Source organism: Coregonus clupeaformis, chromosome 1, assembly GCF_020615455.1.
Source record: "Coregonus clupeaformis isolate EN_2021a chromosome 1, ASM2061545v1, whole genome shotgun sequence".
NCBI lineage: Eukaryota > Metazoa > Chordata > Actinopteri > Salmoniformes > Salmonidae > Coregonus > Coregonus clupeaformis.
Window position 1 is genome coordinate 13709975 of NC_059192.1, and position 25534 is coordinate 13735508.

Below are 25534 nucleotides of genomic sequence, written 5' to 3' on the forward strand. Positions count from 1 at the left end.
TTAAAGAGGTGGGGTTTGAAGTGTCTCCGGAAGGTGGTGAGTGACTCCGCTGTCCTGGCGTCGTGAGGGAGCTTGTTCCACCATTGGGGTGCCAGAGCAGCGAACAGTTTTGACTGGGCTGAGCGGAAACTGTGCTTCCGCAGAGGTAGGGGGGCCAGCAGGCCAGAGGTGGATGAACGCAATGCCCTCGTTTGGGTGTAGGGACTGATCAGAGCCTGAAGGTATGGAGGTGCCGTTCCCCTCACAGCTCCGTAGGCAAGCACCATGGTCTTGTAGCAGATGCGAGCTTCAACTGGAAGCAAGTGGAGTGTGTGGAGGAGCGGGGTGACGTGAGAGAACTTGGGAAGGTTGAACACCAGACGGGCTGCGGCATTCTGGATGAGTTGTAGGGGTTTAATGGCACAGGCAGGGAGCCCAGCCAACAGCGAGTTGCAGTAATCCAGACGTGAGATGACAAGTGCCTGGATTAGGACCTGTGCCGCTTCCTGTGTAAGGCAGGGTCGTACTCTCCGAATGTTGCAGAGCATGAACCTACAGGATCGGGTCACCGCCTTGATGTTAGCGGAGAACGACAGGGTGTTGTCCAGGGTCACGCCAAGGCTCTTCGCACTCTGGGAGGAGGACACAACGGAGTTGTCAACCGTGATGGCGAGATCATGGAACGGGCAGTCATTCCCCGGGAGGAAGAGCAGCTCCGTCTTGCCGAGGTTCAGCTTGAGGTGGTGATCCGTCATCCACACTGATATGTCTGCCAGACATGCAGAGATGCGATTTGCCACCTGGTTATCAGAAGGGGGAAAGGAGAAGATTAGTTGTGTGTCGTCTGCGTAGCAATGATAGGAGAGGCCATGTGAGGATATGACAGAGCCAAGTGACTTGGTGTATAGCGAGAATAGGAGAGGGCCTAGAACTGAGCCCTGGGGGACACCAGTGGTGAGAGCACGTGGTGCAGAGACAGATTCTCGCCACGCCACTTGGTAGGAGCAACCGGTCAGGTAGGACACAATCCAAGAGTGATCCGCACCAGAGATGCCCAACTCGGAGAGGGTGGAGAGGAGGATCTGATGGTTCACAGTATCAAAGGCAGCAGACAGGTCTAGAAGGACAAGAGCAGAGGAGAGAGAGTTAGCTTTAGCAGTGCGAAGAGCCTCCGTGACACAGAGAAGAGCAGTCTCAGTTGAATGACCAGTCTTGAAACCTGACTGGTTTGGATCAAGAAGGTCATTCTGAGAGAGATAGCAAGAGAGTTGGCTAAAGACGGCACGCTCAAGAGTTTTGGAGAGAAAAGAAAGAAGGGGTACTGGTCTGTGGTTGTTGACATCAGAGGGATCGAGTGTTGGTTTTTTGAGAGGGGTGCAACTCTCGCTCTCTTGAAGACGGAAGGGACATAGCCAGCGGTCAAGGATGAGTTGATGAGCGAGGTGAGATAAGGGAGAAGGTCACCGGAGATCGTCTGGAGAAGAGAGGAGGGGATAGGATCAAGCGGGCAGGTTGTTGGGCGGCCGGCCGTCACAAGTCGCAAGATTTCATCTGGAGAGAGAGGGGAGAAAGAAGTCAAAGCATAGGGTAGGGCAGTGTGAGCAGGACCAGCAGTGTCATTTGACTTAACAAACGAGGATCGGATGTCGTCAACCTTCTTTTCAAAATGGTTGACGAAGTCATCCACAGAGAGGGAGGAGGAGGGGGTGGCAAAGAGCTTCATAGGGTTAGAGGCAGATGCTTGGAATTTAGAGTGGTAGAAAGTGGCTTTAGCAGCAGAAACAGATGAAGAAAATGTAGAGAGGAGGGAGTGAAAAGATGCCAGGTCCGCAGGGAGTCTAGTTTTCCTCCATTTCCGCTCGGCTGCCCGGAGCCCTGTTCTGTGAGCTCGCAATGAGTCGTCAAGCCACGGAGCAGGAGGGGAGGACCGAGCCGGCCGAGAGGATAGGGGACATAGAGAGTCAAAGGATGCAGAAAGGGAGGAGAGGAGGGTTGAGGAGGCAGAATCAGGAGATTGGAGGGAGAAGGATTGAGCAGAGGGAAAAGATGATAGGATGGAAGAGGAGATAGTAGCGGGAGAGAGAGAGCGAAGGTTGCGACGGCACATTACCATCTGAGTAGGGGCAGAGTGAGTAGTGTTGGAGGAGAGCGAGAGAGAAAAGGATACAAAGTAGTGGTCGGAGACATGGAGGGGAGTTGCAGTGAGATTAGTAGAAGAACAGCATCTAGTAAAGATGAGGTCAAGCGTATTGCCTGCCTTGTGAGTAGGGGAGGACGGTGAGAGGGTGAGGTCAAAAGAGGAGAGGAGTGGAAAGGAGGAGGCAGAGAGAAATGAGTCAAAGGTAGACGTAGGGAGGTTGAAGTCACCCAGAACTGTGAGGGGTGAGCCATCCTCAGGAAAGGAACTTATCAAGGCGTCAAGCTCAAAGATGAACTCTCCAAGGGAACCTGGAGGGCGATAAATGACAAGGATGTTAAGCTTGAATGGGCTAGTGACTGTGACAGCATGGAATTCAAATGAGGAGATAGACAGATGGGTCAGGGGAAAAACAGAGAATGTCCACTTGGGAGAGATGAGGATTCCTGTGCCACCACCCCGCTGACCAGATGCTCTCGGGTATGCGAGAACACATGGTCAGACGAGGAGAGAGCAGTAGGAGTAGCAGTGTTTTCAGTGGTAATCCATGTTTCCGTCAGCGCCAAGAAGTCGAGGGACTGGAGGGTATCATAGGCTGAGATGAACTCTGCCTTGTTGGCCGCAGAAGACTGCCGGAGACCTGGAACTCCACGTGGGTCGTGCGTGCAGGGACAACCAGGTTAGAGAGGCAGCAGCCACGCGGAATGAGGCGTTTGTATAGCCTGTGCGGAAAGGAGAGAACAGGGATAGTTGATAGGCTACAGAAAATGGCTACAATAATGCAAAGGAGATCGGAATGAAACATTGAGAGTTTATCAATGTTTGATTTGTTTTGGAATTCTTTCTTGATCTCTAGCTCCATTTCTTTTCCTTATCTGACTCTCTCCCTCCCTCTCTCTCCCCCTCTCTCTCTCTCTCTCTCCTCTCCCTCTCCCTCTCTCTCTCTCTATCTCTATCTCTCTCTCTCTCTCTCTCTCTCTCTGTCTCTCTCTGTCTCTCTCTCTGTCTCTGTCTCTGTTTCTCTGTCTCTGTCTCTCTCTCTCTCTCTCTCTCTCTCTCTTTCTGTCTCTGTCTCTGTCTCTGTCTCTCTGTTTCTCTCTTTTGTGTGTCCATCTCACTCTTTCTGTCTGCATGTAAGGAGTGGGGCACAGCTTAAAAGGTCAGAGCACTTGTATCATATTATTTTAGACGTGGTAATAATAAACTGTCAGGGAGGATAAGCTGTTCTCTAGAAGAGAGGGGAGCCGGCAAAGTAAAGAAGAGTAGTGGGAAGGCAGCCATGAAACTTAACATGACTTTGCCTTAATGGGGCAACCTGCAATTGTTACATACATTTTTGGACTTTTAAATCCATGATATATACATTTACATCATTTAGCAGACGCTCTTATCCAGAGTAACTAGGGTTAAGTGCCTTGCTCAAGGGCACATCGACAGATTTTTCACCTAGTCAGCTCGGGGATTAGAACCAGCAACCTTTCGGTTACTGGCACAACGCTCTTAACCACTAAGCTACCTGCTGCCCCATATACTCATTGATTCTTGAAGAATATACCTTATAAATAAATTCCCATGAGCTTAGTTAAATTGTTGTACCCCATCAGAATCCAAATTATAAGCTTGATGTACTCCTTTGTTGGTAAACAATAGAATTGTAAACAAACACTGTATAGCCTCCAAAAATGGTTAAAACTATCATTTTGGTGTCATGGATGGTCAGTCCTTGCATCAATAGCTCTGTCTATGAATTTGAGAGTGGTTACATTTCTCTAGACCCATCCCTCAGCTATTTACCAAATCAGTGGCGGGGTGAACACTTTGTATTGTTTTAATCCGCAGATTGCCTCTTTAAGCAGAGGGATAAAATATTATCTCTTAAAAAAGAGAGAACAGTTCTTGGAGAAGCTGCTGGATCGAGAGAGTTTTCTGATTTTTCGAATAATAAACAAAGATTTACATATTGAATCATTTACAGGGGTTACTGATATCCTTGATGATTCATGTAATAAATATGTATTATGCTGAGTCATGTTTTTCCTTTCATAATTGCATGCATTACTATTATTCTGACTTTGATTTGACCATCCACCAACCTTATAAAGTCTATCCTCTATTATGTATTATGTAAAACGTCACTGTTGAGTTATAAACGGGAAGACATGCAACACAGAAATGAAGCAATATGTGCATTGTGCACATAAGTGCATTGTTACCTACAGTAATGTCTCTTGTCCATCAGTGTGTGATAAAGATAGGTGTGCCAGTCCAGAGTCAGAGCTCAGTAATGGTGCCTCCCTGTCTCTCCTTCCAGCCTGGTCTCATAGACTAGACGTAACATAGTAAATATAAATCCGGGACACCCAAATTAGTATGATATGTTACGTTTGGTATGATTACATAAGACAGATGGTTACTTAAGGCAAAAACGAAAGTAGGGTGGTTGGTCGGGGTGGATGGGTGCCGTATAACGTGAATGTCTAGAAACTTAAAGGTTGCAAGTTTGAATCTCACCATGGACAACATTAGCTAATTAGCAACTTTTCAACTACTTACTACTTTTTAGCTACTTTGCAACTCCTTAGCATGTTAGCTAACCCTCCCCTAACCCTAACCCTAACCTTATCCCTTTTCAGCTAACCCTTTCCCTAACCCTAACCTTAAGCCTTTTAGCTAACCGTTCCCCTAACCCCAACCCTAACCTTAACCCTTTAACCTATCTCCTAAACTTAACCCTAACCCCTAACCCTAACCCCTAGCCTAGCTAATGTTAGCCAGCTTGCTAATGTTAGCCACCTAGCTAGAATTCGTAACATATCGTATGTTTAGCAAATTCGTAACATATAATACGAATTGTAATTCATAACATATCATACGAAATGGGTGATGGGCATCCACAAATTAATACATACCATACGAAATGTAACATATAATACTAAATGGAGTGTTTCGGATTTACATACAGAAATGCTCTGAGCTCAGGTTGCTCCTTCTTATAATGTACTCTACTCTACACAGGCTTCATTGATATGAAGGGCTGGGCGGCCTGCCTTGTTATCTTTTCCATTACTGCCCATTCGACAGTGTTGCGGCTCCTCTGGAGCCATTAGGACCAGAAAGATGAATGAATTATTACCTACTCAGGCTACAATTGAGTTTTGTCTGAGAAGTGCATCAAGAAAGAACAAGCTTATAGTTTGTAGTGCACGTATGAAGGCTTTTTTGAGGAGAGATATTCAACACTTTTATCATACTACTTACACTACCTTGCTTTCTATATTTTGACCATGCTCTTTTTTTCAGTCTGTTTTTGAGTAATCTGTTTTTGGTTATCTGAGTTTTTAAGTGCATTGATAGGTCCTCAGTCAAAAATATTCCAGTGTTTGTAGATAATATCTGATGATTAGATCTTTATGGCTACAGTAAAAACAACACATTTCACTGCATCTATCCGAAGTGTGACAATAAATCATATTTTTTATATATCCCGCTCAAACAAACATTACGAAACAGCAAAAACGTTGGCACGACAACAGGGCATCTCAGTAGCTTGTTTACCTATTACTCTGTCTGATAATAGCAATAGACGAATTTCCAAGCGCACAGTTTGTCCAACCCCCATTGAACAACCATTATAAGGATAAGTAGCAGCCAGCCATTGTGTCATGTCATGTATAATATATTTACTTCAATGACAGCCCTTCTGGGGTGCAATGTACTCACACTCTATCACCTATGACCCATTAATGCCCATGTCGTTTTACTGCCGTAATTGAGGTGGAATAACTTGCTCCAAGGTTCAGAGTCCTATGAGCTAGTTGAATCCACAGACCTGAGAACCAGATTTGTAGTGCAATTACCAACCATCCTCTCTTCTGCTACTGCTTTGGCTGCTCAGCAGTGAGCTACTGCCTGAGGAATCAAAATAATTTCATCATCCTCCTATTTCACTGACTCACTCTGAGGGGCAGGCATATGATATAAAGTCTCCTTTGGCAGATTCATCCCAATAAATCCCAAAAGTGGTTTTGTATTGTATCTTACAGTATGCTTGTCTCCTCATTCTCAGAAGCTGGAGAAGAGAGAGAGAGGGAAAGAGAGAGAGGGAGAGAGAGGGGGAAAAAGAGAGAGAGAGGGAGAGGGGGAAAAAAGAGAGAGAGAGAGGGAGAGAAAGAGAGAGAGAGAGAGAGAGAGAGAGAGAGAGAGAGAGAGAGAGAGAGAGAGAGAGAGAGAGAGAGAGAGAGAGAGAGAGAGAGAGAGAGAGAGAGAGAGAGAGAGAGAGAGAGAGAGAGAGAGAGAGAGAGAGAGAGAGAGAGAGTAATGGAGTGGAGTAACAGTTTCCCTTCACTACAGGGGCCTCCTCCAGTCGATAAACATCACATATAAAAACAATAGGAGAGCACATTAATATTCAGAGATGCCTCAAGGAGCAGAAATAGAAATATGTGGAGGAAGATCAATATAGGAAGCTACCTCAGTGTACCTATATTGCTCAGCAAAGTGGGTTACCGATTGGTTGCTGATACTTTTAGACAAGTTGTTGCAACGATGCCTTGAACCTAAGCTTGAAGCACTGTACCTAGCATTACACTCATTTTGAATGCAATTATAATTGCTTTGTAGGCGTAATGTAACGCAAGTAGATAGCAAGATTATAATGCATGCCCATGAGATTTAAACTTTGTATGAAAAACTGATGTAGAGAAAGAATTGTAAGCCTTATTTACATCTGCTCTACCTTTGGGTTCAAACTAATGTCACTGCCTCAAACTAACCTCATTATTCTACCAAATTACAATAAAGATGCTCCACCATATCATAACAAATGTTGTTCATCCTAAATTGTTATCTAACCCAAAGTCCTCAGTTTGTTCCACACAGCATGGCCTCTGTTTTTAAAAACCTCATAAAACAAGCCGTCTTTGATCAAAGAGGATAGATAGAGCTGACTGAGAGAATGTGGCAAATTGCTCCATTCGGCCACGGTGGATTCCTCCATGTTAGTGTTTTAGTGCCACGTTGTCATTCCTGCTGTCACCCAGAGCAGCTGAGACCAGCCAGGGGGACACCCTCCAACGACCCCCTCAGAGGGGACACCACACATGGACACAATTTGCGTTTATTAGCAAAATGTCAAAATGCATTTAATTTAACTGTCACACAAAGTGTGGCGTTTTTAACACTAATATGTTTAGACTTTTGTAATGTCTTACAACAACACAGCAGTGCTTTATGTTACGAGGAAAGAGATGAACGATAGTGAAAAAGCTATGGGCTGATCACATGCTGGACACACCTTATTAAATGCACCATGCCCTTGTCAGTCCCAGAGTGTGACCTGTGTGCCTCACACCCTAAATCAGATGACAGTAGAGATTAGGTGTCCATCAGATACGATTGGCTATCATCACCAGAGTCACACTGCAAGCCAACTCTGTTTCATATCTATGTTGTTCATATGCGGGAAAACATTTTCCAAAGTAGGGACATTTCGCAATGACGGATTTGTTCCTTTTTCATTTTCCGTGTGTGTCAGAGCCGAGATGCTTCACTGGGACATGCAGTGTTCTGTTGTACTGTGACATGCCAACCATCTGTCACACAGCACCTCAATAAACAGAAAGGTGTCATCGAACATCCTGTTGACTTCCTCCAATGTCACTTTCTTTGATATCAGCTCTCTGTTCTGTGATGGATGGCTCCATTTTGTTATATCTAACACATCAAACAGGGCAGAAATGGAATACAAGGCCTTGTCTTTTAAGCCATTCACAATTACTGTATACAGAAATCGTAGTATCTCACAATATTGATGTTTTCCTGAGTGTATGATGTGCTAAGATGTACACAGCCTTCATGGATATTAGATGTCTAACTACACCGAGTTAATAAACGATGCCGGGTCAGGGATGCCCTTGTGGTGGTTTTCTGTTTGAATGAGCATGGCACCAGAGGAGGTCACCCAGAATAATAATGCCACAACCCTACAGAGACAAATGCTCAGTAACGTCAAGTGGAAAACCTCAGACATACGAAAGGACAGATGGGATCTGGGATGTACAGAAGGAGCAGAATTTCTCGCAAGGCTGCCTCATTATTACGCGATTCAGATTAAGTTATGTAATGCTGAGGAAATGTTCAGGCCAGCTTTCTCACTTTTTGGTTCAAGTGCTAAAGGTACCGCCACTCACTGCTTATGGGATTATCTGTTCAACCACACAGGGGCGATAGAGAGTCAATGTGACACCCAATGTTTTCCTCCTTGACAGGATAACACTGGCGTTAACAATTTATTTTTCACATATCAGTAATGGAATGAGCCACAGCCTTGCGAGACACAAACCAAATTAAACATTTAAAAAATGTCTTCCAGTGGAAAGAAATTGGCAAAAGCAATTATGCACAAAACATAGATTAAAGGCACTGCCAATGATCCATTAAATTGACAACTGTTTAAGCCAAATATGGTTTCTCACTAATGATATGTCTCTTATAATTACATGTTGTTTACCAAAACCAGGTTTACGTGACATGACACCTCTTATTCACCCCAGCTAGGAGGTCAGCTCTGATTGGTGGTGTTGATGTGAACAGCTAGACAGAGAAACACCTGGTGAAAACACTGAGAGGGTGAAACTGTACCAAGCAGGGAGACTCTGGCTGCCTGTGTATTCTGGGCGTATTATAGGGTGGCAGGTAGCCTAGTGGTTAGCGTACTGGGTCACTAACCGAAAGGTTGCTGGTTCAAATATCTGAACCGACAAGGTAACAAATCTGTTAATGTACCCTTGAGCTCATTTGCTCTAGGGGCACTGTACTACTGTAAAAACATTCATTTCACTGCATCTATCCGGTGTATGTGACAATAAATTGCATTTTTGATATGTCCCGCTCAAACAAAGAAGACGAAACAGCAAACACTTTGGCAAGACAACACGGCATCTCAGTAGCTTGTTTACCTTCAGGTCTATCACTGAGAAATGGAGGACACTGGGTCACTACGCCTTTGGTCCTATTATTTTGGGTGACACATAATTACGCAATTAGCCCGAGGGGGTGTGGTATATGGCCAATATACCATGGCTAAGGGCTGTTCTTACGCTCAACGCAACGCGGAGTGCCTGGATACAGCCCTTAGCTGTGGTATATTGGCCATATACCACAAACCCCCGAGGTGCCTTATTGCTATTATAAACTGGTTACCAACGTAATTATACCAGTAAAAATAAATGTTTTGTCATACCCATGGTATATGGTCTGATATACCACGGCTGTCAGCCAATCAGCATTCAGGGCTCGAACCACCCAGTTTATAATAACTGGAAAAAATAGTACTACCCAGTCATTTCATTTGCTGCACACCCATGATATTGTGGCCCTATTTCTTACATAGAAAAACACACATTCTTAAGTAAAAAAGTGTAAGGTTAAGACGGTGATGTAATTTTGTTCAAAAGTAGAAGACTTGAGAGTATACAGCAAAATGTGTTGTTTAGTTAAGAGAGCAATGCGTCTGTGTCTGGCTGAGAGCACCATGATCTTGTTGTCCCTGGTCAAAGGGTTCCTCTCTCTGCAGGCAGAGAGGTAGAGAGAGATAGGGCTGGTTAAAGTTTAACCCCACAGGCTCATAAAGCAGCTGCGGGACGGTGAACCTTTGGAGTTTGATATGATGTAATTACCGAATCACCCCAGTGACACGTTTCAAAATCACTAGAATGAAGGACTGAGTCTTCCGGGTGATCTCTGAAATTGCTCAGGTAAGCTTAGCTCACTAACTCTTCCATGTTATGTCTCTGCTGCTTTCGAATCTTGTAAGAAATCTCCCATTGGGAGATCTGCTCTCTTCCAGCATGCTGAGTGTCATTGAACTCATTGGGGATGTTTTTCATGTGACTGGTCAAATGTTGTGTTAGGTGACTAGTATGGGACTGAGGACACGGTCAAGGTAAGAAAAGAGAAGGAGGGGGACATGGTTAGATGGTTTCATGTAGATGGTTGGTTGTCATTTTCTTTTAATTGTGTTGATGTTGTAGGCGTCACATGTGTGACATGTCTGACGGGCAAGAGCCTTGTTTGAAATAGTCATATTAGTTCACTAGTTTATAATTTTGTAGCCAGTCTGTCATTTGTATGTGCCAATTGTTGATTATATTATAGTAAAAGTGTAGTATTCACAGTAGAGTGCTTACAGTTTCATATAAGGCAAACTGATTAACAGTAGCTCTTTTTGGTATGTATGCCAGATGCCAATGAACATATGGAACCAGTTATAGCTCCATTTGAACTTTGAAGTCCTGTGAGAAAAGTACACTCTTAGAAAAAAAAGGTGCTATCTAAAAGGGTTCTTTGGCTGTCCCCATAGGATAATCTTTTGAAGAACCCTTTTTGGTTTCAGGTAGAAACCTTTTTGATTCCATGTAGAACCCTTTCCACAGAGGGTTCTACATGGAACCCAAAAGGGTTCTACCTGAAACAAAAAAGGGTTCTACCTGGAACCAAAAAGGGTTCTCCTATTGGGACAGCCGAAGAATCCTTTTGGAACCTTTTTTTCTACGAGTGTAGTAAAAAAAGCAAGTAAACTGAAGAGACTATTCAAATTGTGAAATTAAACATGAATTCACATACGTTGTGCCTGTCCTATAAGTCCAAACTATTTGATATGATTTCCATTTTAAATATTTTTGGACTTGTTTTTCCAGCAGCAAACACGGCCAACACAGTGGCATTTCAGCCAAGTGTGTATTTAGCCTCAGTCAACGAAACTCCAAAAAGCAGGTACTGATCACCGCCAGATAAGCCTCCTTCTAGTTATCTTGTTTATGCAAATGGTAACCAGGCTATCATGAAGAGAGCCCCAGACACAGACACAGACACAGAGAGAGAGAGAGAGAGAGAGAGAGAGAGAGAGAGAGAGAGAGAGAGAGAGTTTACATTGCTTTGGCAATGTAAACATATGTTTCCCATGCCAATAAAGCCCTTAAATTGAATTGAATTGAGAGAGAGAGACAGAGAGAGAGAGAGGGAGGGAGAGAGAGAGAGAGAGAGAGAGAGAGAGAGAGAGAGAGAGAGAGAGAGAGAGAGAGAGAGAGAGAGAGAGAGAGAGACAGAGAGAAAGAGAGACAGAGAGAAGAGAGAGACAGAGAGAGAGAGAGAGAGAGAGAGAGAGATAGAGAGAGAGAGAGAGAGAGAGAGAGAGAGAGAGAGAGAGAGAGTAATGGAGTCCTGTGGTAGTAGTATGTCCACTCAAGGCCCAGAGGCTCAGAATGACATCTTCTGTCCAAGCCATCCAGAACAGAAATAGAACCTAAAGACCGTTTCCTCCCCAGGTGTTTGCTTAGGCTCAAAGTGGCAACGTAACCCAATACCTAATATTTGACAGTTGAGATTCATTTAGGGTTTTTCTTGGTCAGGGAATAGTGCTGTTGCCATGGTTGGCTGCCTACGCCAATGTTCTGCTAGTGAATGATGCCGAAATAACTAATCTCTCTAGACACAGTCCTGGAGTGTATCATAATGGCAGCTAATATTGAATTCACAGATGAAAATACGCGACTTGGGTCCCAGTATTGTTACTGATGATATTGTGAAATCTGAAATGAGTATGAAACCATGTCACCTCTGTGAATGATGGTGCTCGACCTGAGAGCAGGTCAACTCCAGTATTTCTTATTTTGCCTGGCGTCTTGACATTTTCAACAAAGCCTTCAGGAGAACCGTTGAAGAGAGTGGTGAGGAGTGAACAGTGAATATAAAGCCATCTTGTGTGTTTTGGGAGAATTCGTTTTTGTAAAGGAGAGATTAGTTTGACTATATTTGGAAACACTTCAGGATGAAGAAGAAGGTGTGTGTGTGCATGACATCATTTCCGTCATGATTGGCACTTGAAAACGTTTGAAGGTGGTTTGGGTGGCCGTCACCCCTCACGTACCCTGTGACCCCCTCTCTCTCGACCCTCTTTCCCCATCCCTCTGATCTGGAGGAGTGGAGCTAGCAGTCGTCACTAGCAGGACCTCTCTCTTTGATCCATATCTATGGAAGGAAAAACAAAGGCAGGCCTCTCAATCAGGATGGAAATTCTTGCAACACTCAGAGTGGCCTGTTTAATGTATCTTCCTACTGATTTAATCAACCTCTCACCAACTAAAGGGATTATCTTGAAGTGGACAATAGTTCGCTAGCGTTGGACCGTCTTGCTGTGTCTTGTGATTGGCCATTGAAAATCAAAGGTTTGATTAAGGGGGCCCTTATTCAAAGCTGTTGCTTAAGTACTTCATGTGTGTCAGTATACAGTATGTCACAGTATATGAGTGTGAGAGTGTGGGGGAGATGTGTATGGTGGTGGTGGGTGCAATAGATCGAGACAAAGGGGCCTCAGTGGTTGTCTGCTGTTTGGGCTGAGTTGTGTTAATAATTACATAGCTGTCCTTGACCTGGACCTGAATGAAATACGCTTCTCTCTACGTCATCATAAGATTGTGCATAACAACTGAGTACCTGTTGGTGGCGCCATTCAAGCAAAACCATACCTGATCATTCTGTAAAGGTCATGGAGTGTTTTTGAGACCACGTGTCTCAAAAGGAATTTACAATACATGGAACAATTGACTTACTATATGTGTGATATATTTATGCGTGATACAGTACTGAAGTTCTGAACCAGTTTAAGAGTTTATGCCTAATAAGTTAAAATAGTAGAAAAAGAAGGCTACAGTGTGATTTGATGACGTATTGAGCTCCAGTTATGGGGTTTTTAGCGATGTTCTCAATGATTTGTTCTGAACTGTGATTTCATTTCAGTGAGCACCCCTAATTTCGCTGATTTATTGCTGACAATCACTCTCAATGGAATCCAATCAAAAATCTGGGGATGGACTGACGGGCATGCAGAAAGAGGTCTCGCTGCGTGCGCTCATTCAGCGCACAGGATACCAATTACTGCAGGTAAGAACCATATACCAAGCATTTAGGGCTTTCGCCTAATCTATGACCAAATCTATGAGTGTTGGAAGCTATCATAAGGCCCCCACACAAGTCATCCTTCCTTATGGAGTTTATGCGTAATGTGGAGAAGTGGGGCTCTGATAAAATCCAAGGCCTCTCCATCAGTTTCAAACCTATTCACGTGTGCGTGAGCTCTTTCCCTTGGCCTTGGTTATAATTATTGATAATGGGGCACCACCCTGTGGTGAAAGACCCAAATGACAGGATCCCTCTGTCTTACTGCTGCAGTCTGGTCCATGGCAAGTTCATTTGGTTGGGGCTTCTACAGCTCATACTGCATTGTTATGGGGATTGTCTGGGTCATTTGTGCACAACTACAACGTCATACCAAATGAAGATATCTGGGAGATTTCTATATGAATGCTAAAATCTCTCAATCGGAATGAAACCTGCGCTACAAAGGGCATTGAGGTGGATCTCCTTACAAACCCTGTACTATTGGTTACTCACCATCAGTCCGTTGTGTCTACAGGAGAATGGTCAGAGGAGGTACGGCGGGCCCCCTCCAGGCTGGGAAGGCCCTCCCCCAGAGAGGGGCAGTGAGATCTTCGTGGGGAAGCTGCCAAGAGACCTCTTCGAGGATGAGCTGGTCCCCCACTGTGAGAAAGTAAGAGACGTTTGCCAATTAAATCAGTTCCCGAAGGGTAACCTATTGTGTGTCCTTGTTTTCAAATAAATCCCCTCTCTATTCACAGTTTGGGAAGATCTTTGAGGTTCGGATGATGATGGACTTCAACGGCAATAACAGGGGATATGCCTTTGTTACCTTTTACACCAAAAATGAAGCCAAGACCGCCATGAAACAGCTCAATAACTATGAAATCAGGTAAGCAATCACATAACGCAATAGAAAGAAATTGAGAAAAAACCCTGTGTAGCCTAATGGTTAGCTAACACAAACATATGCATGAGTCATGGAAAACTGAATGCAAGACTACCAACACTCTCTTCATCACCAGACAGAAACGATATCGGATTTCATTGTGTGCATTGTTGACAAAAAAACGAAATCAATCTTTTCATTCAATCCAATGTGTTTATTCCCCAGGAACGGAAGGCTCCTAGGAGTGTGTGCCAGTGTGGACAACTGTCGTCTGTTTGTGGGGGGCATCCCCAAATCCAAGAAGAGAGAGGAGATCCTGATGGAGATGAAGAAAGTGACAGATGGGGTGTTGGAGGTGATTGTTTACCCCAGTGCTGCGGACAAGACCAAGAACAGGGGCTTCGCCTTTGTGGAGTACGACAGTCACCGCGCTGCAGCCATGGCCAGGAGGAAACTACTGCCAGGTACTAAACCTGTATTTTATACTATTAACAGTCATAGTACTGGAGAATCACAGTCAGTCTAAAAACAACACCATTGTAACATAACCCTATGGAAGGACACAGTAAATCATACTGGATCATGATGACTTTGAGGCTTTGAAAACCAAAGTGTACTTTATGACTTTGGGTGGGCTAATTGGCTGAAGTGTTGAACTGATGTCCTTCCCTAGGGAGGATCCTGCTGTGGGGACACGCCATCGCCGTGGACTGGGCGGAGCCTGAAGTGGAAGTGGACGAGGACACCATGGCAACGGTGAAGATTCTCTACGTGAGGAACTTGATGCTGGCTACTACAGAAGAGACCATCGAGAAGGAGTTCAACAGTATCAAACCAGGCAGGTTAAATTACAGAACAGTCGAATAGTGGATCATGTTTGGGTTCAGCAACGAGTTTCCGTATGTGACTGTGTGTTATAATGGGATTGATAAGCGGATGTATGCTAATGATCCACAGGTACTGTGGAGAGAGTGAAGAAGATCAGAGACTATGCCTTTGTCCATTTCACTCAGAGAGAGGATGCGATAAGTGCCATGGACGCACTGAATGGAAAGGTATAATCTCTCTCACTGACCTACTCTCTCACCGGCCTATCTCTCTCACTGACCTACTCTCTCACCGGCCTATCTCTCTCACTGACCTACTCTCTCACCAGCCTATCTCTCTCACCGGCCTATCTCTCTCACTGACCTAGTCTCTCACCGGCCTATCTCTCTCACCGGCCTATCTCTCTCACTGACCTATCTCTCTCACCGGCCTATCTCTCTCACTGACCTAGTCTCTCACCGGCCTATCTCTCTCAAAGGCCTATCTCTCTCACTGACCTACTCTCTCACCGGCCTATCTCTCTCACCGGCCTATCTCTCTCACTGACCTAGTCTCTCACCGGCCTATCTCTCTCACCGGCCTATCTCTCTCACTGACCTATCTCTCTCACCGGCCTATCTCTCTCACTGACCTAGTCTCTCACCGGCCTATCTCTCTCAAAGGCCTATCTCTCTCACTGACCTACTCTCTCACCGGCCTATCTCTCTCACTGACCGAGTCTCTCACTGGCCTATCTCTCTCAAAGGCCTATCTCTCTCACTGACCTACTCTCTCACCGGCCTATCTCTCTCACCGGCCTATCTCTCTCACTGGCCTATCTCTCTCACCGGCCTATCTCTCTCACCGGCCTATCTCTCTCTTACCGGCCTATCTCTCTCACCGGCCTATCTCTCTCACCGGCCTATCTCTCTCACCGGCCTATCTCTCTCTTACCGGCCTATCTCTCTCACTGGTCTATCTCTCTCACCGGCCTATCTCTCTCACTGGCCTATCTCTCTCACTGGCCTATCTCTCTCACTGGCCTATCCCAGGACATGTAATGTCATGATGACACATGTTTTATCTAAAGTGACTCCCAGTTAACACATATTCAACACATTGAGCTCATGTGGGGATCAAAGTCTCATCCCTACCAGGCTCCAGCCACTGAGCCATCAGAACCAAGCAATATCATACAACAATGCATGATCCAGCCACAACCCGCCTCTACACGGAATAGTTCCTAAATGTAAACTCCTCCCCTAGCTGGTGGATGGCTCTCCCGTGGAGGTGACCCTGGCCAAGCCGGTGGATAAGGACAGCTACGTGCGCTACACCCGGGGTACAGGTGGCCGAGGTGGGGCCCTGCTCCAGGGGGAGTACGCCTACACACTGGGCCAGGTGTGTGACCCCTCAGCAGCCTACCTGGGTGCCCCCGTGTTCTACGTCCCCCAGGCATATGCTGCTGTTCCTAATCAGTTCCGCTTCCCCATGGCCAAGGGGCTTGTGGGGGGCCGTGGCCTGGTGCGCACGCCTTCGGTCAGAGGTGGGTACCTTCTCTCTGTAGCTAATCAGTGAGACAGACACAGATAAATATGGACATGTATCTACCAATCTGTGTCTTTGAGTAGCTGATAGGATCAATGGTATCTGCTATAATCACTTGAGATATATCAAAATCCAATGCAAACCAGCCTCGATGGGTAGTTTCAAACATCAGCACTTCCCTGAAATATTCAACTGAAATTGCTTTGTTTGTTTGAATCACAGCAATACTTAATTCAGTCTGGAGCCAAATCCACATTTTGCAATTATATACTGTATGTTCTTTCATTACTGTCTATGTTTGATCTTCTAATAGAGATAACTTACCTATTTTCATGCATTGAGCACTATGAATAATGCTTTACTGTTTTATTTATAGTACTAAGAGATTTAGGATGTCTGACTGTCATTCAAAATTTGCTCTCCATGGCTGCATATTACAGTCTAGTATGACAAGTACGATCATTTAATCAAGTTGGATTTGGGGGGAAATGTAATCAAAATAACTCCACAGCTTTAAGCAGTGAAAATGAGAATCGCTGTATGACCCATGATCAGTCTTTACAAGGTCTTGATTGCCTCCCAGGTGATTTCTGGTGATTTGATTCGATTTAATGCCTTCTTGCATTCCTAGAAATTTACATGAATGTACCTGTAGGGGCAGCGGGCGTACGGGGGATGGGTGGTCGCGGATACCTCGCCTACGCAGGTTTAGGCCGAGGCTGTGCCACCTACCAGCTAAAGACAGACAAGCGCCCCGACGACAAGCTCTTTGACCTGCTGCCGGGCATGGAGCTCACGCCCATGAACCCTGTGAAGCCTCCCAGTATCAAACACACACCACAGGTACACACACACACACGTCCAGACCTGATGAGAACTGACAGGACAACAAACACACACACACTTAATTACTTAGTAGCCGTAAAGAAGGTATTCAGCATTCTGCTCACGCAATAATTGAAATGTTGCAGAAAAACATATCTATTGAATCACATGTTTTCTTCCAGATCTTGGAGGATGTGTGTCAGAAGAACAACTGGGGGCAGCCAGTTTATCAGCTTCACTCTGCCATCGGACCTGATCAAAGCCAACTGTTCCTCTACAAAGTCACAATTCCGGCTCTGGCCACCCAATATCCTAATGTGTAAGAAACACAGCCACATCTAATATGTTTCAGTAGTGGCTTCCTATATCAAAGGATCCCCTTGAATAATATAACCCTGTAACCTTCTCCTCTAGCATTTCAATCATTTAGCAGACACTCTTATCCAGAGTGACTTACAGGAGCAATTAGGGTGAAGTGCCCTGCTCAAGGGCACACCGACAGATTTTCACCGACTTGGCTTGGGGATTCAAAACAGCAACTTTCGGTTACTGGCACCAACGCTCTTAACCGCTAGGCTAACTGCCAAGGATACCCTCTAACCTTCTCTTCCTTCCTTCTTTCCTTCCTCCAGGCATCCGTTCACCCCAGCCAAGTTGTGTACATCTGTGGATGAGGCCAAGGTTCATGCTGCGGAGCATGCCCTGCAGACCCTGGGTCTGCAGACAGAGTGCGCTGAGGCCTCCGCTGCAGCTGTAGCCGTTGCTGCATTCCAAGGTATGTTGTGAATGTCCGTGAACTATCATACCACCCTTTCTCTAGAGTAGGTTGCCTAGAACCACATAATGGTTACAAATAATGGTTACACTACAAAATACTAACCAAACCAAAGGCAGTTCATGAATTACATACAGTGGGGGAAAAAAGTATTTAGTCAGCCACCAATTGTGCAAGTTCTCCCACTTAAAAAGATGAGAAAGGCCTGTAATTTTCATCATAGGTACACGTCAACTATGACAGACAAACTGAGAAAAAAAAATCCAGAAAATCACATTGTAGGATTTTAAATTTATTTATTTGCAATTTATGGTGGAAAATAAGTATTTGGTCACCTACAAACAAGCAAGATTTCTGGCTCTCACAGACCTGTAACTTCTTCTTTAAGAGGCTCCTCTGTCCTCCACTCGTTACCTGTATTAATGGCACCTGTTTGAACTTGTTATCAGTATAAAAGACACCTGTCCACAACCTCAAACAGTCACACTCCAAACTCCACTATGGCCAAGGCCACAGAGCTGTCAAAGGACACCAGAAACAAAATTGTAGACCTGCACCAGGCTGGGAAGACTGAATCTGCAATAGGTAAGCAGCTTGGTTTGAAGAAATCAACTGTGGGAGCAATTATTAGGAAATGGAAGACATACAAGACCACTGATAATCTCCCTCGATCTGGGGCTCCACGCAAGATCTCACCCCGTGGGGTCAAAATGATCACAAGAACGGTGAGCAAAAATCCCAGAACCACACGGGGGACCTAGTGAATGACCTGCAGAGAGCTGGGACCAAAGTAACAAAGCCTACCATCAGTAACACACTACGCCGCCAGGGACTCAAATCCTGCAGTGCCAGACGTGTCCTCCTGCTTAAGCCAGTACATGTCCAGGCCCGTCTGAAGTTTGCTAGAGTGCATTTGGATGATCCAGAAGAGGATTGGGAGAATGTCATATGGTCAGATGAAACCAAAATAGAACTTTTTGGTAAAAACTCAACTCGTCGTGTTTGGAGGACAAAGAATGCTGAATTGCATCCAAAGAACACCATACCTACTGTGAAGCATGGGGGTGGAAACATCATGCTTTGGGGCTGTTTTTCTGCAAATGGACCAGGACGACTGATCCGTGTAAAGGAAAGAATGAATGGGGCCATGTATCGTGAGATTTTGAGTGAAAACCTCCTTCCATCAGCAAGGGCATTGAAGATGAAACATGGCTGGTCTTTCAGCATGACAATGATCCCAAACACACCGCCTGGGCAACGAAGGAGTGGCTTCGTAAGAAGCATTTCACGGTCCTGGAGTGGCCTAGCCAGTCTCCAGATCTCAACCCCATAGAAAATCTTTGGAGGGAGTTGAAAGTCCGTGTTGCCCAGCGACAGCCCCAAAACATCACTGCTCTAGAGGAGATTGGCATGTATACCAGCAACAGTGTGTGAAAACCTTGTGAAGACTTACAGAAAACATTTGACCTGTGTCATTGCCAACAAAGGGTATATAACAAAGTATTGAGAAACTTTTGTTATTGACCAAATACTTATTTTCCACCATAATTTGCAAATACATTCATTAAAAATCCTTCAATGTGATTTTCTGGATTTTTTTTCTCATTTTGTCTGTCATAGTTGACGTGTACCTATGATGAAAATTACAGGCCTCTCTCATCTTTTTAAGTGGGAGAACTTGCACAATTGGTGGCTGACTAAATACTTTTTTTCCCCACTGTATGCTGGCAAGTGCAAGTTTGTGATAGGTTCTAGAAAAAAAACGTGTTCAAACTGAACATCGTACAGACTCCACAATAACGGCAATAAATTAGATTGAACAATTGAAAGGCACTAATTTTATGGCTATCCAACCCATGTCCTGTCTCCTGATTTGCAGGTTACACAATAGCGAACACCTCAGCCTCAGTAGCTGCCTCCCAGCTCAAACAGGCCGTCTCCCTGGGCCAGGACCTGGCAGCATACACTACCTACGAAGGCTATCCCGCCTTCGCCGTGGCAACCATTGGAGACGGTTATGGAGTGTTCTAGGGCCATCCTGGAACCTCATCTCATTCACCAGCATTCCTTGTTAGTATACTCATTTATCAGACTATATAGAACTACACTGAACAAAAATATAAACGCAACATGTAAAGTGTTGGTCCCATATTTCACGAGCGGAAATAAAAGATCCCAGAAATTTTCCATATGCACAAAAAGCTTATTTCCCTGTTAGTGAGCATTTCTCCTTTGCCAAAATAATCCATCCACCTGACAGGTGTGGCATATCAAGAAACAGCATGATCATTACACAGGTGCACCTTGTGCTGGGGACAAGTTGCTGTTTTGTCATGAGAAACAATGCCACAGATGTCTCAAGTTTTGAGGGAGCGTGCAATTGGCATGCTGACAGCAGGAATGTCCACCAGAGCTGTTGCCAGATAATTGAATGTTAATTTCTACCATAAGCCACATCCAACGTCGTTTTATAGAATTTGACAGTACGTCCAACCGGCCTCACAACCGCAGACCAAGTGTAACCACGCCAGCCCAGGACCTCCACATCCGGCTTCTTCACCTACAGGATCTTCTGAGACCAGCCACCTGGACAACTGATGAAACTGTGGGTTTGCACAACCAAAGAATTTCTGCACAAACTCTCAGAAACCGTCTCAGGGAAGTTCATCTGCGTGCTCGTAGTCCTCACCAGGGTCTTGACCTGACTGCAGTTCGGCGTCGTAGCCGACTTCAGTGGGCAAATGCTCACCTTCCATGGCCACTGGCACGCTGGAGAAGTGGGCTCTTCAGGGATGGGCAGATGGCAGAGAGTGTGCATGGTGTCGTGTGGGCGAGCGGTTCGCTGATGTCAACGTTGAGAACAGAGTGCCCCATGGTGGCAGTGGGGTTATGGTATGGGCAGGCATAAGCTACGGACAACGAACACAATTGCATTTTATCGATGGCAATTTGAGTTCCCGACAATATCCAGCAACTTCGCACAGCCATTGAAGAGGAGTGGGACAACATTCCACAGGCCACAATCAACAGCCTGATCAACTCTATGCTAAGGAGATGTGTCGCGCTGCATGCGGCAAATGGTGGTCACACCAGATACTGAGTAGTTTTCTGATCCACGCCCCTACCTTTAAAAAAAAAGTATCTGTGACCAACCGATGCATATCTGTATTCACAGTCATGTGAAATCCATAGGTTAGGGCCTAATTAACCCACTGATTTCCTTATATGAACTATAACTCAGTAAAATCTTTTAAATTGCATTTATATTTTTGTTCAGTGTACGTAGTATCCATTGTGTGGTTTTCATTTGATTGTGTGGATCTATTTAGTTGTAGAGGAGGACCCTAATTGGATGTTGTAGAGTTAGCAAGTTGTCAGAGGTAGTTTTGATGGGTTCTTATGTATTTTATCTTTATTTTGTCTTTTTTTAAACTCATTGTCTTTTTTATGACACAGCTGCTGGTTCATAGTGATGGATTAGTGGTCTCCTTTGACCCAATAGTGTAGAAGTTTAAGTGTCCCTTTCAAATGTATTCAATTAGTCCTAAAAGTCTTCTTTGGATTTCCTTATAAATCATTGATAGAAATATAGTTTTCAAATGTCAGGGATACAATTTCTGCCTTTAGTTTCAAGGGTGACCTTTACTTTATACCTACAAGTCCCTTTTGATGTTGTTGCACGGTTGTACATTGTTAGACTAAAAACACTGGCGTGGTTCAGTCCCTTTTGATGGTGAGGGGTTTCTTTTGTGCTATTTGTGTCTCGGTATTTACAAATGCAAACACAGAATTTGTTTCCCTCTCTTTTCCGATGTTATAGTGTGCAGAAGATGAAATCCATCCATAAGCTGCTGTGAAACTGAACTGCCTATTTTAAGACGTTAAGGGTTTGTTGTCTATGGAAACGTGTCTGAGTCATGGAATATTTATTGTCAAAATGTCTGGTTTTACATTGGAATAATATGTTCGCTATGGACAATCATCTTGGACAGAGATCGATGTCATTCTATGTTGCGTATTTTCCTTATTGCCTTACACCAAACCTAGGCCTACGAACATGGACATAGGAAGTGTTAACACATTTATCAGCGTACAAAACGACACTCTGTTAAACATGAAAATGCCTAAGCAGTGACAGTATTAAAGTGTGTATAGCGCTTAGAACTTATTTTTATACCAGAAATCCAACAATATTTGTATAGTTATATTGTTTCGGGATATTTCAAATTCTTTGTGCCTCAATAATTTCAATAAAAATCATAAAGGGGTGAAATAAATACAAATCTGAAATGTAAGGAGAAATGGGAACACTTTTGTGAAACAACGTGTGGTGCTGCTTGGGTAATTCTAATGTGTCATGATCGGTAATTGCCTGCGATAAATAAACCAATTGCATTTGTAGACTTGCTTTCTTCACTTTATTACACATTTTTTCCTTCTACATAAAACTAAGAAGTGTGCCACAATATTTAAATTATTGCATTCTATTCAAAATAAGCACTGGACATAATTACATTCTAAAAACATGTGAATAAACTGATCATAAACAAATCATTTTAATTTCCATGGGAGATGAGATATGGAAGGCCACTAAATGGGGCGGCAGGTAGAGTAGTGGTTAAGAGCGTTGTGCCAGTAACCGAAAGGTCGCTGGTTCTAATCCCCGAGCCGACTAGGTGAAAAATCTGTCGATGTGCCCTTGAGCAAGGCACTTAACCCTAATTGCTCCTGTAAGTCGCTCTGGATAAGAGCGTCTGCTAAATGACTAAAATGTAAATGTAAAGCTGCCCTACATTCAACATATTTCCCCTATTGAGCACAGCCCCCATTTGGCACAATGGCATGTTGCCCGTCAACACAAAGGCTGGTTGCGTATTGAAGGGCCGTTCTTGTTTAGTGCTTCAATACAGTACATACATTGAACTGCATTGAAATAGAGAACATACATTTTTCATCAAATTTGGGCCACTAGAAGTGTACACTATAATGTGCCCTATTTAGTCTTAATCAATGACCAGCAGTTAGTAATAATATGTTATTTTGGAAACTCTGAAGACCTCTGACACACCCTCATACACTGGGATCACATCCCCTTCCTGTGTTTGTAGTATCCAAAGTGTCTGTTCCGGTAGGAGACAGTCTGGGCTGACAGCGGGATGTGCCACTCAATGGTAACGTTGCTCTCCGCTCCATTCTTTACCCAGTGAAACCTATTGGGAGAGGAGAGGAGAGGAGAGGAGACGAGACGAGGAGAGAAGAGAAGAGAAAAGACAAGAAAAAAAGACAAGAACACTGGAGACATGAGGGCTCAGGTTCACCCTCCATTCCCCCCACCTCTACCTCTGATGTCATCAGGCTGATGTTGACTGAGCTTATCAAAGAGACTGTGACCTCGTTACTGTCACACAGAGAGACATCAGGCTCTTGGCGCAGGAGAGTTCTGGTCTTTAGAACATGCTCATCATGACCACACCATGGAGGTTAACAGTAGACCAACGCTGACCTCATTGGATGGGGTTAAATCTAACCCTATTTGGGGAAAACAAGCTCTAAAAACCAACCATCTGGCCCAACCACTGCTCCTCTCAAAAATACTTATTATGCTTGCAATTAATTAAGATCCCCCTCCCACCCCATAGTCAGACCTCTCCCAGAAATTCTTGCTTGAGCATTTTTGACGATTTTTAATTGAAAACAATCACAGGAAAGTATTTAATTAATTGTTCCCCAGAAATGATTTAATGTTGAGATAGAAACGGCTGCATTGGACCTTTAAACTGTGTGGTGGTAATCACCTATAAAACACTGACAACTCTATCAATGAGAGGTCCTTGAGAAATAAGGACTGATGTGAATGACGCTAAATCATCCAAATAATCAAACCGACCAGATAGAGTTCCAGACGCCGCTAATTATTTATTTATTCATTTACAGCGGCCATTAAAAGGATATCAAGTCCTACTCAAATGGATTGTGTCTGATATACAGTGCGTATGAAATGAGCAAGTTGAATGAACAGGAAGTACTCTACCTTGTCTCCCAAGATGCATCTGTGTGAACAACATCCCAGTTTACTGTGCAGCATATGCTCCTCACCTCTCCAATGGCGTCTAAACTTCTGGATATATGCAGAGATGGTGGATCTGCAAGAAATAACACTAATAAGTGACTGTCAGCCATTTTGCAATCAGATCAGGAGCAGCAATCTGATACCACTCAAAATCACTTATTCTCTCGCACCTGGTACTCCTTATATGTGGTGGTGTAATGAGTAGATGCTACACAGGCCAGTGACGACCACCTCTGCATTATTGAATGTTCCCATTCCAGTTCCTGATCAACAAACAAAGGTCATCTGTATAACACATTCAAATGTAATACCAAAAAAATGTAAACAGAATATTTGCCTTAATGAGTGGGTGTGCATGTGTGTGTGTGTATGTGTGATATTTGATTCTCACGTGCTTGATGGCCTCTCTTGTCCTCCCTGGCATGGTGCTGTAACACACAAGTAAAGTAAACAGAATTCAACCAACATGTCCTTCAACACGTCAGCTAAACAAACACTGCGGCCTGTCTGTTCTCTTCAAAACAACATTGATTTTCATTGTACTTTCATGTGCGCCTTAACGCTTGACCAGCGACAACAGAATCACAACCTGTCCCATCTCAAGTCCAACTCTAACGCATCTGTTCCCTAATCACATTTTCCATGACAGCTTTGGAAGGAAAATCGAATTAGGGTTTATTAGAGTCAACCACTCACACACGCACACACGTTCACACTGTAGTGGAAACTCACATAATTTCTCCAGGGATAGTCACAATGGCCACAGGTCCTGTGGTGATCATCTGGACGTCCACAATGTTTGGGTGACAGGGGAGGGGCCAGGTCATCTAGGCCAGAGAGAACGGCATGGTCACGGTCACATCTCCCCACTGCTGGTGACATCATGTGCAGTACACTGACATAGCCCTAGCTATGGAAACACAATTTCCCTAGGGTAACACCACAGTTTAATCCCATGGAAAGTCTCAGGCCGCACTGGGGCTGCAATGGAAAAAGGCTGAAAAAGAACAGTGCTCACCACTCTGAAGAGAATAGGTTTGGGATGGTGGCAGTCCTGTGTTTCATTGGCGGGAACTCCAAGCAGTGTATCTCTAATACCATGCCAAAACGGGCCACCCTCAACAGCCCCTGTTTCAGAACATTCAGTACATTGGCTCCAGGCCATCTATAAATCACTGCTAGGCAAATCCCCACTTTATCTTAGCTCATTGGTCACCATAGCAACACCCACTCGTAGTATGCGCTCCAGCAGGTACATCTCACTGGTCATCCCTAAAGCCAACACCTCCTTTGGCCGCCATTCCTTCCAGTTCTCTGCTGCCAATGACTGGAACGAATTTCAAAAATGTCTGAAGCTGGAGACTCTTATCTCCCTCACTAACTTTAAGCATCAGTTGTCAGAGCACCTTACCGATCACTGCACCTGTACACAGCCCATCTGAAATTAGCCCACCCAACTACCTCATCCCCATATTGTTATTTATTTTGCTAATTTGCACCCCAGTATCTCTATTTGCACATCATCTCTTGCACATCTATCATTCCAGTGTTAATACTAATTGTAATTATTTT

General features: G+C 44.4%; 2 protein-coding genes across 5 annotated transcripts; one reads left to right on the plus strand and one right to left on the minus strand.

Moving 5' to 3' along the window:
* The first annotated feature begins 9763 nt into the window (after positions 1–9763).
* LOC121532655 (APOBEC1 complementation factor) lies at positions 9764–22293 on the plus strand. 4 transcript variants are annotated; one of them, XM_041838537.1, is made up of 14 exons: positions 9798–9870; positions 10813–10888; positions 12911–13054; positions 13587–13721; positions 13810–13940; positions 14163–14401; positions 14611–14775; positions 14895–14992; positions 16011–16290; positions 16924–17135; positions 17300–17436; positions 17750–17892; positions 19772–19962; positions 21713–22293. In XM_041838537.1, the coding sequence occupies exons 3-13, from the start codon at positions 12956–12958 to the stop codon at positions 19921–19923; spliced, it is 1791 nt and encodes a 596-aa protein (XP_041694471.1). In that variant the 5' UTR covers positions 9798–9870; positions 10813–10888; positions 12911–12955; the 3' UTR covers positions 19924–19962; positions 21713–22293. The 4 variants fall into 4 exon arrangements, with proteins under 4 accessions (XP_041694404.1, XP_041694602.1, XP_041694471.1 ...); XM_041838470.1 differs by lacking the exon at positions 10813–10888 and having other exon boundaries at positions 9764–9870; XM_041838668.1 differs by lacking the exon at positions 10813–10888 and having other exon boundaries at positions 9764–9870; positions 16948–17135.
* A 315-nt stretch (positions 22294–22608) lies between these two features.
* Positions 22609–25178, minus strand: LOC121582016 (neutral ceramidase-like). The gene is made up of 4 exons (XM_041897516.1): positions 24695–25178; positions 24354–24390; positions 24133–24225; positions 22609–24035 (listed from the first exon to the last, which is right to left on the minus strand). Exons 1-4 carry the CDS (start codon positions 24787–24789, stop codon positions 24003–24005), a joined length of 258 nt encoding a protein of 85 aa, XP_041753450.1. The 5' UTR covers positions 24790–25178; the 3' UTR covers positions 22609–24002.
* Between the last annotated feature and the right edge of the window lie 356 nt (positions 25179–25534).

Bases quoted from the DNA above. Each gene is read 5' to 3' on its own strand.
- LOC121582016 (XM_041897516.1), bottom strand. From the start codon at position 24,789: ATGACCTGGCCCCTCCCCTGTCACCCAAACATTGTGGACGTCCAGATG. The intron at 24,226-24,353 runs GTGAGAATCAAA...TTTGTTGATCAG, and splicing joins CAAGAGAGGCCATCAAGCAC to GAACTGGAATGGGAACATTC. The intron at 24,036-24,132 runs GTGCGAGAGAAT...TATTTCTTGCAG, and splicing joins CCACATATAAGGAGTACCAG to ATCCACCATCTCTGCATATA.
- LOC121532655 (XM_041838470.1), top strand. From the start codon at position 12,956: ATGGAATCCAATCAAAAATCTGGGGATGGACTGACGGGCATGCAGAAA. The intron at 13,055-13,586 runs GTAAGAACCATA...TTGTGTCTACAG, and splicing joins CAGGATACCAATTACTGCAG to GAGAATGGTCAGAGGAGGTA. The intron at 16,291-16,923 runs GTGGGTACCTTC...TTGCATTCCTAG, and splicing joins GCGCACGCCTTCGGTCAGAG to AAATTTACATGAATGTACCT.